This window comes from Seriola aureovittata, chromosome 11 (genome assembly GCF_021018895.1).
Source record: "Seriola aureovittata isolate HTS-2021-v1 ecotype China chromosome 11, ASM2101889v1, whole genome shotgun sequence".
NCBI lineage: Eukaryota > Metazoa > Chordata > Actinopteri > Carangiformes > Carangidae > Seriola > Seriola aureovittata.
The window spans coordinates 15228663-15244511 of NC_079374.1; the positions used below are offsets into that span (position 1 = coordinate 15228663).

General features: G+C 42.5%; 1 protein-coding gene across 6 annotated transcripts in view; it reads right to left on the reverse strand.

Annotated features, from left to right (window-relative positions):
* The window catches only part of LOC130177360 (plakophilin-4-like), a 77440-nt gene that overhangs the window by 4480 nt on the left and 57111 nt on the right, over positions 1-15849 (reverse strand). For all 6 annotated transcript variants that reach the window (XM_056389036.1, XM_056389035.1, XM_056389033.1 and 3 more), the window contains 12 exons: positions 14424-14634; positions 13345-13477; positions 11456-11669; positions 5686-5869; positions 4662-4779; positions 3783-3974; positions 3346-3519; positions 2896-3046; positions 1961-2153; positions 1359-1443; positions 818-935; positions 573-713 (listed from right to left, as the gene is read on the reverse strand). In XM_056389036.1, coding sequence (XP_056245011.1) covers positions 573-713; positions 818-935; positions 1359-1443; positions 1961-2153; positions 2896-3046; positions 3346-3519; positions 3783-3974; positions 4662-4779; positions 5686-5869; positions 11456-11669; positions 13345-13477; positions 14424-14634 — 1914 coding nt within the window. The remainder of the gene's footprint in view (positions 1-572; positions 714-817; positions 936-1358; positions 1444-1960; positions 2154-2895; positions 3047-3345; positions 3520-3782; positions 3975-4661; positions 4780-5685; positions 5870-11455; positions 11670-13344; positions 13478-14423; positions 14635-15849) is intronic.

Here is a 15849-nt window from a genome sequence, read left to right on the forward strand (position 1 = left end):
CACTGCTGTTCTGTTGTTTACATAGCCCATGGGATGGGTATTTTCCTTGGCACTATATCCAACCGGTGGAATCCTGAAACTCAATTTCCACTTTGCTATGTAATACATGGACTGTTGAGGCTGCAGATCATTTTGTTTACTCTGCCCTCCCCCTGTTCCCGCCAACCAGGCTGGCAAGAGCTCTCGTCTGGCTGTAGTATGTCTGGGTGCCCACTCAAGTTGCAAGCTGCAACTTGGGCCAGCTAACAATGGCACCATTGTAGTGTGTGTGTCCACCACTGGCTGGTTGGTCCATGTTACTGCTGTTCCAGACCATCTCCAGTACAAAAACAGCTCTGAAGTGCTGTGAATCAAAGTGACTATCTCAGGACCGGCAGGCTTTGGTGGAGATGATAAGAGAGAGCGGTCTTGGCAGGGAGAGGACACTGGCCGTGGAATCTGCTTGGAGTATTATAAGGGATAAAATAGATAACACCCTGCACAGAGAGGACCAGAGGGTGGCCTATGATTACAGTATGGCGCAGAGTGTGGATATCGCTTGAATAAGATTTGAAAGAGTACCGTTTGTTTACCTGTATACTGATTTTTATGAATACTGTTGTCCCCTTGGTAATTATAAAATTGCATAGTTGACTGTGCTCTCTGATAATCTTTGATAGTGTCTCTATGCTCTTTGATGCCCAGCACTGCAGGAGACGACGTGGCACTGGCAGCTGTGAAGAGAAAAACACATTTCAACAATAAATTCCAGAGGTTTTCCTGTTTCACTGGTGGTGTCTATTTTCATCTGGCTGGGCCTGTGGCGAAAAGAACCTACCAGGGTGGTTGACTGGCGACATCTGAATGCCGCTGGTGGGGAGGGTGGGCTGGGACTTGAACCTGTCCCTTTCAAGTGTTGACACTGGAGTGAGGAAATGGTTTTGGTTCCATCCATCCTGTCAGGGAAGCACAGAGAAGAAAAAGCAGTGGTTTGAATAAGTAGAACAGTGCTGGTTGTTGTAAAACACATCTGTGGTATTTTTAAATATGCCCTTTCTTTGGTCACAGAGGGAATATTTGAAAAATTCCTGTGCTTTGTGGTTCACAATAATATTTTAACATTGTTCAAATGCACAGTTAGCATTCTTTCAACCTTCGAAACCTTTGGTATTTATAAGACATGTCTTTCTTTTCAGTTAAACATGTTGCACACATGTAACAATATTACTAATATACAACATTACAGTTTCTCTTACAGTTAAACTGGCCATCTTTTAATTAAAACATAACATTTATTGATCATACACAGGCAGCATTAGACTGGTGACTGTCTTAACAGTACGATCACGGGCCGCAGTCATTAATCCCATTGTCCTTACCTTTTTATAGATGGTACGCAGATCCCTGTACTGCCACAGTGTGTTCAGCACCTGAGCAGCTGCCTTAACCACCTTCATAGAGTACCTGGAAAACAGACAAAAACATAAACATATCTTTTTGAGCCCCCTTGAATCACTTTAACCTGATTAGAAATTACACTGTAAATATTGCAGGACAGTATGATTGATGGAAGAGAGTGTCCTCAGTGTGTTTTAACCTGGAACATTACTGAATATATAGCAGGCTAGAAATAGCTGCTCCATCATTCCACAGGGACATACAACCTCAATGCATACAAAACCACCTTCCTTGTGGTTATGGCTTCTCCTTCTCCAAGCATTTGAATGTTTGTGTCTGAGTGTGTGTGTGTGTGTGTGTGTGTGTGTGTGTGTGTGCTTGAATGTGTGTGTGTTTGTGTAAAAGGAACCCTGTCCAATGTCCAGGACAGTCTGTGCAGCCGAGCCAACAACCACATATGGCTGATAACTGTTTGCGTGAGCATCCGAAGCACGTGCACAGGCAAGCGGGTCACCAGCGTACCAGTGTGTACTCTACACCCTCACAAAAAGCATTTGGATGAATACATCCTGCTGTAACACACCTGTCTCCTCTGCCCTTGGTGATGTTGACCAGCTTCTCGATGCCGCCCGTGTCGGCCAAGGCCTTGGCGTTCTCCATGTTTTTGCTGGTGACCTCGTGCAGGGTGCAACAGATGGCTGCCATGGTCTCGTCCGACAGCAGGGTGGTGTTTCCCCCGGGGAGACGGTTGACCAGGTCCCTCATCGCATACTTCCCTGAGAGGGAGGAGGGAAAGTGAAACATGCATCTAATATGTTTTGACATACTGTACAGCAGGTTTGTGGGCAGACGTTTACGCACAGAGAGAAGAGGGGAGTTCCAAAACATGCAGACATTCATGGCTTCTTTTTTTTTTTTTTTAATGTCACATAATGTATAAGTAAATGTCTGCCACAGTGACCTAAACTACATTATGTACTTTCTGTATCATGAATGATGTATTCATTTTGCTTGAAACTGTGTGAGGTAGGCAGTTTTTCCAAATGACATTGCACTATCTTTGCAAGGTTGTCTGTGTGTGTGCATCCTGGTGTTAAAAAATGATTGTTTCCCCTATCTCTCCTTCAGCAGAGCAGCACAGCTAAAGGACCTGAATACATGCAGCACAGCCTCCCCCCACAGATGCACAACCAAAAGCACCTTAAACCAACACTGCAGCTCCTGCCCCCTCCCTACGGGCATCATCCCTGCATTGCTGGGATTGTAACTCCTCATTAATTCCACAGAGAGAGAGCACATAAAAACTTGTTGTTCATTAAATGAGATGGTTTTAATGGAACAGAAAAGGCTGAAGTGAAACAAAATGAAAATAATAACCAGCAGTTAGACAGCAACAAAACACCCTGATCCTGCTTCTGCATGAGAAGTTTATAAAAAATATTTGTTTATAATTCTATTCAGCCCAGCTGATCCCATTACAATCTGAAAAGTTAGTTGCGTGACAGTGTGACTCCTAACCTATAAGTTCCTTGTTCCTGACATCCAGTGCCATGTTTCTCAGAGCGGTGGCAACCGAACACACCACTCTGTCGTTATCCATCCTCAGCAGCTCCACTAGGATGGGCAGTCCTTTCTCCTTACGCACTGCTGCACGAATGTATGCTGCAAACTGTACACACACACACACACACACACACACACAAAAAGGCATTAAAACTTTAAAAAGGTCGAGACGTCACACAGGAAAATGGATGGTCTGGAGGTGTACATTTTTAGCATGTCATTCCAAGTGTAAAACGGACGTCCCCTTTGACTGACACAGAGGAGGTGAGCTGTTAAATCCTTTTTAAACAGCTGAATAGATTCTTTGTCTCGTAGGATGTCACTTTTAACATTGTCTATAAAAATCAGAAGAGAAAGTGTGTGTTTGTTTATATGTGCACAAATACATAAACATTGGTACTGTACCTTCCAGTTGCCAGCTGACAAGTTCTGAAGGGACCCAGCCGCGCCCTCCAGAGTAGCAGGGTTTGAGCTCTCAGCCAGCAGCGTCAAGTAAGGCTTAACCACTGCAGGGTGCCATAGCATCTCTGCCCCCTTGGGAGACTTGGAGAAGCCGGGGATGGGTCCGACACCGTCCCACTGAACAAACATGCAAAGTGCTTAATCAGTGTGCGGCACATCCTGGACTAAATACAATGTAGTACAAATAGGCTGTGTGGGTTTCTGTGTGTGGTCTATTCTGCTAAACACATCCACTTTGATATACAGCACCAGTGAAAATTTTGGACACACTTTCCCATTCATTTGAATGGGGAAGTAAATGTTAAATAAATAAGGACAATATAAACTTTTTGCCAATTTGAAAACTGCTCTAAGTCACTATTAAAAAGCAGCACACTCACTGTGTCTTCCTGTGAACTCTTTTTTTTCTTCTTTTTCTTCCTGCTCCAGCAGCTGGAATCCACCTCTTTACTGGGGGACTCGCTGCCCAGTAAGCCGTCCAGCTCCTGCCCCCCAATCAGTCGGGATGGCGGCATCTCCAGCTCCAAACGATATGACAGATTCCTTAGAGTGCAAATACAGTTCTCCACAATCTGAGGGCAGGTAGATGAAGAAAGAGGTTTGGGTGGTAGTTATAGCAGCCGGTTTCTTAATCACCATGACAAAAGTTACAATACAATAAACTCTGTGCAGCACGCTACAGTATCTACAGCAAATGTGTGGTACACAGCCCTGCTATTTTCTGCGTTACAAATCAATTAGATATGGAACCCAAGGGTCTCCAGTTAGAAAGACTATCTGCACCAGAGCAAATGGACTTAATTCCATGCTGTTTGAGCTCTGTACAGGCTTTGCCTCGCAGAATGTCAATGAGCATATATGTTTGACAAAATTAACAAGCCCAGTTCCCACGGGAGATGATCTCCACGGTACAGATGAGTCACTTGATTTCTTATGTCTTTTACAGCTCACAGATGCATGACTGAAAGATCTGATTTCGCTTCTACTGATACCATAGAAAAAAATGTAAATATACTGTATAACAGGTTAATGAGCTAGCTTACTTGAATCTGAATATGCATGTATGGGTTGTGTTTAGGTGACAAAGCACATGAAACAGTTGCTGTTGGCTGCTACTGTGAGGGTCTTTTAGACACCGGTAATAAAATGATTCAGTCAAGGTAAGTAGGATTTTCCCCCAGAGCCCTTTATCATGTGGCGACATGTTTTCCTCTTGGCTAAGTGTGTGTGTGTGTGTGTGTGTGCGCCTTAGTGCCTACCTTGCTGTCGAAGTCAGAGGTGTTTACACAGGCTTTGATGACGTAGAGCAGTGAGTCAACCAAGCCCTCACAAATGCGCATCTGTTTTCTGGCCTCCTCGCCAGCTGAACTCAGGTTCCTTTTAAAAAGAACACACACGCGCGTGCGTACAAACACACACATATAAGGCCTTTGATTTGCATCTTTGCTCAACAAACAAATGAGCATATGTAAACACACAAAATGACAGCTGTGTGTGGGTGTGTTTGTGTGTTTCCCACTTGAATGTGTAATATTGGTTCTGCCATCCCCATACACCATCAATAATGTATGAAGTGTGTGTGTGGTCTGATCGAAGTCATTATAGCACTTTGCTGAGTAAATAGGGAAGTAAGTGTGCTCGCACGCGCACGCACGCATACACGCACGCACACACACACACACACACACATACACGCACGCACACGCACACACACAACCATACCTATGCATAAATGTGTGCAAAGAGGCACGCACGCACACACACCACACACACACAGAGTTCAACTGGCTGTCACCAATTAAAGGCTGAGCTCTGCATGAAGCACAATGTCTTCAAAGGAGGATGCCCCAAGAGAGAAGCTGGGATTATTCAATGACGTCAAAGATGATCTCATATAATCTTTGACTGTAATAATATGTGAAACTATGGCTTTGAAACAAAGACAAAACGGGTCGAAATTCTAGCTATTTGAAGAACCCTAACCCTGGCCAATTACCAAAAAAATTATTTTTTTCTTTAATGTGGGATATTAAAGCCACTACTTATGACAAACTGCTCACCATTCTGATACTGTGAATGTGAATTTTGATTGGTCTGTAAAAATTACTTTCTGGTGTATTACGTTTCTGGTCGGTCACTCCAGTATTATATATTCCTCAAAAACAACATTAACATAGCTATTTACAGAAGAGCTACAGTATGCATGCATAGCCCACTAGATGTAACAGTGTCAGATGTCCACAGTGGGGTGCTAGTGCCAAGTGTGTTCATCAGGTGGTTTACCTCAGACATCCTGTGGTGTTCCTCAGCACCAGGGAGGAATGAAACTTCAGCTTGTGGTCGTCATCGAAGGTGGAGATGCTCCATCCAGAGTGAGGGATGATCACAGTGTTGGTCAGAGTCGTTAAGGCGTCCCGAATGATTGTCATCTTGACGGCGTCACAGGACGACAGGTTCCACAACACCCCTGCGGGGACACACATGCAAACACAGGCAATTGAGAAGCAGACACGCACACCTCCAGTTACGTCAGCTGTCATATGCTGTTAGGGCAACACAAGAGAGAAACCAACAACTTGTGCTTTTAATAGCTCAAGTTTGTGAGGATGTGTCCACAAACGCACACATACAAATAAGCAAAGACAGACACGCTCACACAGAACCAAAGTGAAAATACTCCTCTTCAGAAATGAACCACGACTCTAGCATTGAGGCATCAGACATTCATATCAAATTTCATCTAGGCAGAATATCCTCAGGGCGAAGATTATTTGCTTGAAATGAAAAAAAAGAAAGAAAGAAATAAAGAGGACTAGGCGGGCATCCATATGGCATAGGCTCAGTCATTTGAAATGAAATATAAATAATGTAAAGTCTTTAGAAATTATGCCATCATTTCACTCAATTCAAATATACTTTTGGTAACCACTGATAATCAGGGACAGTCCTGGCAGCCTTTGATGCTGCATCTGTCAAGGATTAGCCAGCATGTAGCATGTTCTTCTAATTAGATGGCTCTTGCTGCTAGGCTTATACTAAGGCACAGGCTAACTTCTGCAGGGCACCAGTAACCTTGGAGGAGGCTAATGCCGCATGAGCTGGAGTCTACTCCGAAGACGCAGGACTATGTACATGACTAATACTCAAATCCAATGCTGCCTCAGCCAAATGTTGAAGTGCATGTACAGCATTACATGAGTGTTAGTGGTCCAAGTGTTACTGCTTCATGACTTATGCATGACGTTTGCAATTTTGCTATTGTTTTTATGCTATAACTTGCTAACCTTGGCTTGTAAATGCAGAATACAGTACATGACCTACAGACCAGGGCAAGCTGTTACACTGAATCCTGTCTGGTTGTAGCTGTATTTTCTATAGAAGGACATTTCATTGGAAGAGGTCAAAAATAATAATTAGCTTTCCTGACTTCTTATTACATAACCTCACTGTTTATTCTTTTAACACGCTGTACACCTTTCTCGCCAAGAAGAAGTTAAGCTGGCAAGAAGCTGTACAGACAGATATACATGCATGCCAAACAGTGTCTCTGACAGTTATTTAATCAACAGTCATTTCACTTACCATTATCTTTTTAAGACTACATGAAAGTGCTTTAAAACCCATTAAAATCCTTAAGTGAACTTCATTATTTAATTTTTATATTGACAACATATCAAGGCAAAGCTGAGAATGAAGTGATAGTTGGCTCTCGAACATTAAAATGCAGCATTGGCTTTTTATCCGAGCTTTCTAGCGGTGTGTGTGGGGTTGCATGCCGAAACCCTAACATCAGGTGGGCCTGCGTCTCTGCTCTACTCAGGCTGTGGGATACATTTCAATCAAATCCCTCTGTGGTGATGGGGCTCTGCTCCTCGTGCAGGCACATTCAGGTCTGTGTTTGCCTTTCTCACGGGATACTTGGATTGCCCTGAAGTAGGACCATTAATGCGGAGATAACACATAAATTCTCATGCTTTCCGAGCAACCTTTCTGCTTCTTTAAATACCACAATCCATTCTGCCTTGGACAAGCTCCTCCACACCCACTCCAATGTCAATTTGCTGAAATGAAAATTCTCTTCAGGATTTCACGCTGGTCCTGTGGAGGTGGCAGCATGCCGGAGAAATCAACAGGCAAATTACTGAAGTGTGACTGACAATGATGTCAGTGGTGTAACACGAGCTGCAATACCCTTAAGTTATACTTGGCAGTCTAAAGGAGCCGATCTGTGTGACTAAACAGAGTCCTAAACCTTGTTCTCTGCTCAGTGGCATGTTCTCTGGTGGCTTTCAAATAGTGACCTAAGATAAACACTGTTGTGACACCCGGGCCAATAGTCTATTCAGAGCTAAACTACAGAGAGCACAAGAGGTGCAACAGAGAGATGGTGAAAAATATAAAACTGGTTAGAATGTCTCAATAGCTGCTGAAGCACTGATCCAAGAACTAGCTGAACTGAAAACTAAATGGACATTTCTTTTGACTTGAGGCAGCTCAGCTGTAACAGATCTGGGGCTTTGCAGAGGGCAATACAGAGAGGATGAATGTCAAACCATAGCTGATCAGGAACTAACTGGTCAGACAGGATTGTATTTGTATGACTTTAGCTTTAGGGCCCTGACGCACCGAGCCAGGGACATTGGGCCATCATTGAGTGTCTATGGCTAACTGTTGCCCATTGAGTTTGCAAAGTGTCTCTCACCACTTCTTTTTCATTGTCCACAAAACAGCAGGCTAACAATGCAAGTGCTAGACAAACCGAAACTTGACAGCGGAAATTATTAGACATATTCTCATTTATATTATGAGCATATAAAGCTACTGCTTCAACAGATTCATAGTGGCATGAAAATGGCTGAATTACAGACAGAGATCACTTTTGAGATATTCCTGAAAAGGTGCAGAATTTTAGGTGTATGTCAGTAGTCAGATTATTTTTATGGCATGTTTTCCTTTACCAGACTAATTCATTGAGGTCAGTTTTGTGTGTCACAGCCCAAAGTTCGCACCATCTACCTATTGCCAAACCCAAGGCAGAGCTTTCATACTTGTATTAATTCCAAAATAGTTTTCTATTTTTTTTCTCCCCAGGATTTTCCCTGTAACTTGGCCCAGCAGTTAGTATGCTTTGGCATGTAGAAATATCAGCCCCCCCAGGTCAGCTAGACTCATGTTGTAATGATTACAATTACTCCAGTACCCACAGGATCTCATCTTACTCTGTAATGAGTCCAGTAACTGATGAACACATCAGTAAGTTTTTTGGGACATAAATAATTGACTATATTTGACGTCTCTGAATGGGCCGTCTTTACATGTTACTGTATATCATGTTAGCTAGAAAGATATTTACCAATAAGGCTGGGTTTTGTTCACATTAAAATTATAGTGAAATTATCACTTTTGATGAACTGCTATGCAAGCAGTTTCTCCATGGTTCTAGTCTGTGTTAAGTGATGTCTAGAAGTTGATGAAAGAATGATTCCCAAAATGTCTGACTGCTTCTTATTCTCTTAAATCATAGTCAGCATGTGATTGACTTTGTCAGGTGAAGCAATAACTGTGTGGGTATTTATTTCAAGCTGTGAAAAGCTGCTGATCAACCAAAAACTGCCCAATTTATTAACCTTTTAGTTTTTGAGAGTTGAACTGGAAACTTGTCAGTGCTGCATTGACTAAACCTCAGACAAATTGCTTGTGGTGTACTTTTGAGGTTAGTGGGCGTTTCTCATTTTTTGTTTTGTGCAGTTGAAGTCAGTGTATTTCTGCTTATCGCTATGACCGGATTCATTTTTGGATCAAATTAAGTTTCTCATTTTTAATCTAATCAAAGGTCATAACCACCTAATTTTTTACTTTCAACCAACAAAAACAACAACCGATGTCATCACTTGAAAACTTGTTCGATGTGTCTTGATGCTAAGTAGTTTTGACTTTTTTGAAGTAGTGCTAGTTTGATAAAAAAAAAAAAAAAAAAAAAAAAAAAAAACACACAGTTAAAAAGTTATTGTGGTGTCATGAAGGACAAGACTGGAATAAAAAAGAAAAACAAACAAACACAAAAACCAAGTGAACCAACTCCAAACACTCAAAGACTCAAACACACAACACTCACAATCATGAAATCATGATTAAGTATGTAGCTGAGTTTGCCTAAGTATAGCCAAGATAAGAAGCTATATAGTAGTAACACAATATTGCTTTTGTGCATGTGTGCGTGTGTGTGTGTGTGTGTGTGTGTGTGTGTTCGCGGACGCATGAAAGGGCCAGTTTCAGGATTCCCTTGTATTGCAGCGAATGGCAGTGTTATGGGCTTGGCCTTTTGATCTTCAGGGTCGTTTGAGGACACCGCAATAACCACAACAGCTGCTGGACAACAAGGCAGGTAAGGAGGCTCAGATCACGTTGCATGTCCCCATAACATGACCCCTGACCTGAAGCAAGGGGTGGCCTGTTCTTGCAGCTAGCTCTAATGGAACATAGCTGACCCTTGGAACTCGCAGGGGAGTCGAGAGGGAGCCACTGACACCAGGGAGCCCCAAAGTCCTGACAACTGGTCTCCTTCTTAAATACCCTGAGAGGGTGTTTGAATTCAAATTGTTAATATTACCCAAACTGTGCTTAATAAGTAAAAAGGAGCTGTGGGTGAGTGAATGAGCTCTATCTGCTCCACTTAAAGCTGTGGTGTGAGATGCCCTTGTCATCCACCTGAAAGCTCTTTATTTGGATTGTTCTCATCAGCTGTAATTAACCAAAGGTGATGCAGCAGTACTGACCTTTTCTAATTGCTCCCCATCCTGGGGCCTGCACTACCAATTAGCCACAGCAGGCTCTCTGACTAGTGGTTGAAAGGAGAAAAACAGAGCTCACATTAAAACTGCTGACTCTGACTGTGCAATGCATGTCTGTACAACATTTTGAAATTTGAATGAAGGGAGTGAAGAGAGACATTTTTAGTGGTTCTCAGACATAAGCCCTCATATACTTAAATGTGCTTTAACACAAGCACAAGTATGAGCAGAGATTTTAAAAGATGCTTTTCTCCTGATTATTTCTCCTTTGGTATGTGTTAGGCAAAGTAAACAGACACTTAGTTGAAACAAAAAAAACTGAAGGCAATCTCTTCCCAGACAATATACAAATGCTACAGTGTGTTTTGTTTGTACACCGGCTGTAATGTTTTCCCTCAGGACCGCTGGACTGTAACCTGAGACCATGTTAGAGCGGGGGTTTGAAGTCGAGCACAAACAGCTGACTCAGCCACCTGGGAGCCAAATGTCTTGGCTTGCTTATTTCTGTAGCGCTCCACCCTGATCCAAAACAACATGGATTTATACCCTGTTTGCAGAGCTCAGACAACACACAAATACAACCAAGCTGCACACAGCCCGATGCAAAGAGGAGGAGAATGACAAGCATGCTGTCAGGGACAATTTTCAGACAGAGAATGAGTTAAATCTCTCTGCAGCCTAAGTAATAAAAGAATATGAATCCGGTGGAAGTGGTTTTATTTCTTTCCATGTATCATATGCAGTAGTGACAGCCGCAGGAGCAACTTGCAGAAAAGCCTCCATGATTCATGTACTGCGACATTCATGATAGGATGATGATAGGATAGACCAGGGTAAGCAGCCAGTTTAATTGTTTAGTTAGAGTATCTTTATTTACACCTAATGTCTAAGTATTGATTAGTCCATCAACCAAAGATTAGGCAACCAATTTGGTAATTGATCATTTGTTTAATTTATTTAAATGTAAAGATTTCAAATGTTCTCTGTTTCCAGGTTCTTAAATGTGTGGATTTACTGCTTTTTTCTGTTTTATGAGTGTACATTGAATGCCTTTGGGTTATTGAATGCTGTGGAGATGTAATTCTGATTTTACTCTTTGTGCATCAGATGAAGGAACGTCATAAAGTGTCATCATTTTGTGGAAAAATCTCATACACACATTCTCAAAGATGTGTGTGCGGGAGGGTAACTTCATCGAGCTTACAATTCACTAAAATTTGTAACCTGCATACAGTACATATTCTTCCCCCATGCAGACTTACCTGTGACAAGCTCCCGCACTTCTGCATCTACAGTCTTTCTCAGCAGGCGGAGCAGAGCTGGGATGCCTCCTGCGTTCCTCACAGCGATCTTATTGTCATCCACTGCTTTGCCATAAACGAGGTTCCTCAGAGCTCCACATGAATTTTTCTGGACCTCAAGGACCTTGTGGTCTAGTAGGTCCACCAGGTGTTTAATTCCTCCGAGTCGACATACCTATAAACACAGTGGATGGGATCACACACCATTAGTAGATAGGAAATGATTCTGACAAGTGGTCATAATTTTTCAGCTTATATATTGTTAAGACACAACCTAATGTCTTGTTTCTCTCCCTGTTCCTTCCTATCAAAACTCCACACCAGAATAGATTATGTTGAAAAATGACGAGATTGACCTTTAATATTTGAGGGATTCCAGTATGTCTATTTTTTTCTGTTGCTGTATGCTGTGGGCCTTTTTCATTGGCTTATGATATGACTAAGCAGTGTGAATGTGTCTTTGTGTCTATGCAGCCCCTTTTACACAGCCTGTTCAAGGCGGGAATGTTTCGCCTTTATCCCGCCTCGCCGTTCTATATAAAAGGCACAAACACAGAATTGGGGGGCGAATTGTTGATCTGGCAATAAGACGGCACCGGAGGTGGTCACAGAGCCAAATGCGTGGCGGAAAACAGATGCTGCTGCTTTTGTGGTACACGTCACGCCTCAGAATCTAGAACGCCATCAACGTATCTAAAAGTGACACACTGGGGCAGCATCATGCTGGCTTTGCTTGGTTGAGTAAAAATAAGCACAACCGGCATAATGAGGGGTCTTCTCCACGGCAATATAGTGGGATTTCTTTATACAAGAGGATTGTGTGTGAATCTACAGTAGATTTAATCGCTACAAAAGTAGTGAACTGAGTTGTTGTGTCCAGCTCTTTGTCCCCCATCTTGTGCTGACACCTCTGGAGGCAGAACAAGTTCCCTGCTAAACTGTGATATCCAGAGGAAGACATGCTAACTGGAAGCTGTACTTGGCGTGAGGCTGTACTGAGGCACAGTGTGCTGTCAGCTTAATGCTAACACATCTTAGTGTTTCATGTTAGCATGCTAACATTTGCTACTTAGCACTGAAGACCAACTACAGCAGAGGATGATGGTAATGCCATTATTTTTGCAGGTATTTGGTATTAAATGAACTGAAAACAAGAGGAGGCATCACCAAAGATATTACAATTTGTCATGAGGGGGGCATTAATGTCTGAGCAAAATTTTTTATCTTTGTACATCCGTTAAATGTTATGATATTTCAGGCTGAACCAAAGTGGTGGACCAACTGACTGACTGACATTACCATCCCTAGAGCATAGCTAAAAAACGGGGTTCAAAGGAAAATGGCTTATAATTACTTAGGTTTTATCTTTATGACTCCGGCGATCAGTTCTTTTGGTTTTGATGACACTGACTCACCAGAGTAATTGCTGAGGTCTGGGAATGGGGCAAAAGCATTAAAAATAGGCCATATTATTCATCAAGCAATCAGCAACTACTTTATTGCAAGATAAAACCAAAAGTGAGCTGTAGTGGTATCTCTCCTTGCACAGGCAAAGCCATTGTTTCTCTTGCAAATTAATATAACTTAATTTGGGGTAATGTTCACAACTTGTCTGATCATCTGAAGAATTGTTAGCAATGTTGCTGCATTTTAGTGCAATACAACAAATGGCTGTAGCTTCCAAAATAAAACTCCAGGTATACTAAGCTGCAGCTTCCCTTTAAACATGACACAATTTCCACAGATAAATGCACAAAGAATGTGCATAATGTATAATAATTATCAGAAAGGAAGGTGTTTGATTAAAGTCATTCTACTAAGACACAGCATGGGATCGGTACAGTGCCTACCTCAGCCTTGATTCGATTATCACCAAAGCACAGGTGCTGCAGATAGGCGGCTGCGTTGGCCTGCACTGAGGGGAAGTGGTGCTGCAGCATGTGAATCACCTCCGTTAGCTCTGGGTCACGCCACGCAAACTCCCTAGAGACACAGGTGGGGACAAAGGTATCAGCATGATGACACAGAAAGGAATAAACTTGTCTCCTCCGCGGGCACAGTTTCCCTCAAAATGAATACTTCAGGAGCTCGGGGCAAACTGATATGTCCAGGAAATTACATTCGCATCCGGTTCTATGTAACAATCCACTTTGGTCACACTTGGATTACTACTTTTCTGTATGCAGGACACTAAAGAAAAACGTGAAGAATGCATTGTTTCTTGACTAATCTTGAAATATCCTTAGGAACCATTTTTTACACTCAGAAGTCAATACAAATTCTGTTGTATATTTACTATCATGTTACTTAAAGAAAATATAATTTGCAAGGTGGGACGGAGTTGAACTGACATACATGCATCCAAAACTATGTTGAATTATGTGTGAATTACCAGGTTGGTCAAACTGCTTACGAAGCTGGAAAACACACTGATACATATTTCTGAACAGAAATCCTTTTTACAAATATTCCAGGGGACATTTTACTACGATGCACTTCCTGAACTGACCTGGGTCAAGGCAGTCGCCCTGGTGGACTCACTTCAAGTAGTTCAAGTAGTGACATTACAGAGTGTAAACAAAGCTCCCAATGTACAAGGCTGGGGGTTTTACTGCAGCGGTCAACCCACTTTCTATGCATATACACGTCTGTACGGCAAGAGCAGACACAGCACTTCAGTGCATGTGAGAATCTATTCTGAAATGGCAAAGGCACAGTAAGGCCAGTTTAATGGTTCGAGCTGCGTGTGACTGTTCAAGGGGCTCTCTGTTTGATTAGTAAGTGGACACCGGTGTTGACCTAGCAGAACAGGGATGCCTTGTAAGCATAAGTAGTCCCTTTGGATGGCTGGTTTGTTTTACACTACACAGGTTTAACCTCAGGCTACATCTAGTAGTTTAGAAACACAATATTACACAAAAGTGCCTACCTGGGATCCTTTTGAATGCTGTCTATGGAGGGTGAGCGGGTGGCACCATCGTCCATGACAACAGCCTGGCGAGTATAGTTTGGATCAGAGGGCCGATACTGTGCTGAGCGATATGGATCAGCATAGGTGGCTGATGTGTTAAGAGCATAGTTGTTTCTTTGGTAGGTCATGGCACTGCGTTGGCTGGATGTCCGCTGGAGACTCCCCACACCTGACATCCAAAAAGAAAAAGAAAAAAGAAAAAACACACACCATTCAGAGAGGAGGTTTGAACATTAATAATACACGTCCCAGCCGACAAAGTGCAGATTAGCAGCATTTCAGACCTTTTAAGCTAAACTCTGAGCTTTGCACACCGGTAGCTTACAACTTTAAACCAAGCTGAAAATACAAACATGCAGCTGTTCTGACAGACTCAGCAAATTCTCAAATCTGGAACCAATAAATGATGAGGATAAAACACAGCTCCCATGGTTCCACAAAGCAGAAGTCTTCTTCTTCAAAGGCCTGTTTGCTTGTTGTTTTGTTTTTACAAGGTTGTGTTTAGCCAGAGGGATCCTGCTGGTTTTCAAAGAGGACTCAACCTGCTCGATGATCCATAAATCCTTTTCCTCACCGCCTTCTTGCTCCTTTGCGCCACTGTATTCTTAGGTTAACTTTGCCAAACACAGCAGCGAGACAATGGTAAACCATGACCAGCTCCAAAAACAGTCAGTGATACACTAGTAAAGTGGAAGCATCACGAACACAAACATGCAGAGAAGTCATTCCTCCAGCCAAGGTCCAATATTCAGCCTGACAGCATCTCGCTTCAGTCATCTTTCTTTTGTTCATCCGCTCCAAGTGATATTGTGACCTAGTTTTTTAACACAATGGGTCACAAACACAGAACTGCATAAACAAGCTGGTTGGATTTAGCCCTCCTTCTCACAAGAGCCACGTGATGTGTGGCAGCATGACTGCTGTGCTAGTCAGATCTCTATCAGCTATCCAACAGGACTGGGCATGTGCGTGCTCAAACTCCCTCCTACCAGGAACCAAGACGTCAACTTGTGGGGCTGCTCCAAAAACACAATTTCTCACATCAGTGCACTTCTATGTTGGGCAGCAGTGCTACCCTGCAATATGGTTATCTCTCAAAATGGGACCTTACAGAGCCAAAGACACAGGAAAACAAATTATAAACAACACAGTGTAGCTCTGCAATTTTACCAGAACTATTTGGATCCTATTCCTCGTCTTTTCAGACCAGGATCAATATTTCTGCTTAACATTAAAAAAAGCTTGCTCCTACCTGCACAAAAAAAGTAAAGTGCAAGCTCCCAGAAAAGTCAAAGACCGCTTGGAAAGCTGGTGGGGGAAAATGGCCCATTGAAATTTCATTTCACAACATAACAAAGAATACTCTAGGATCAAATTGGATTTT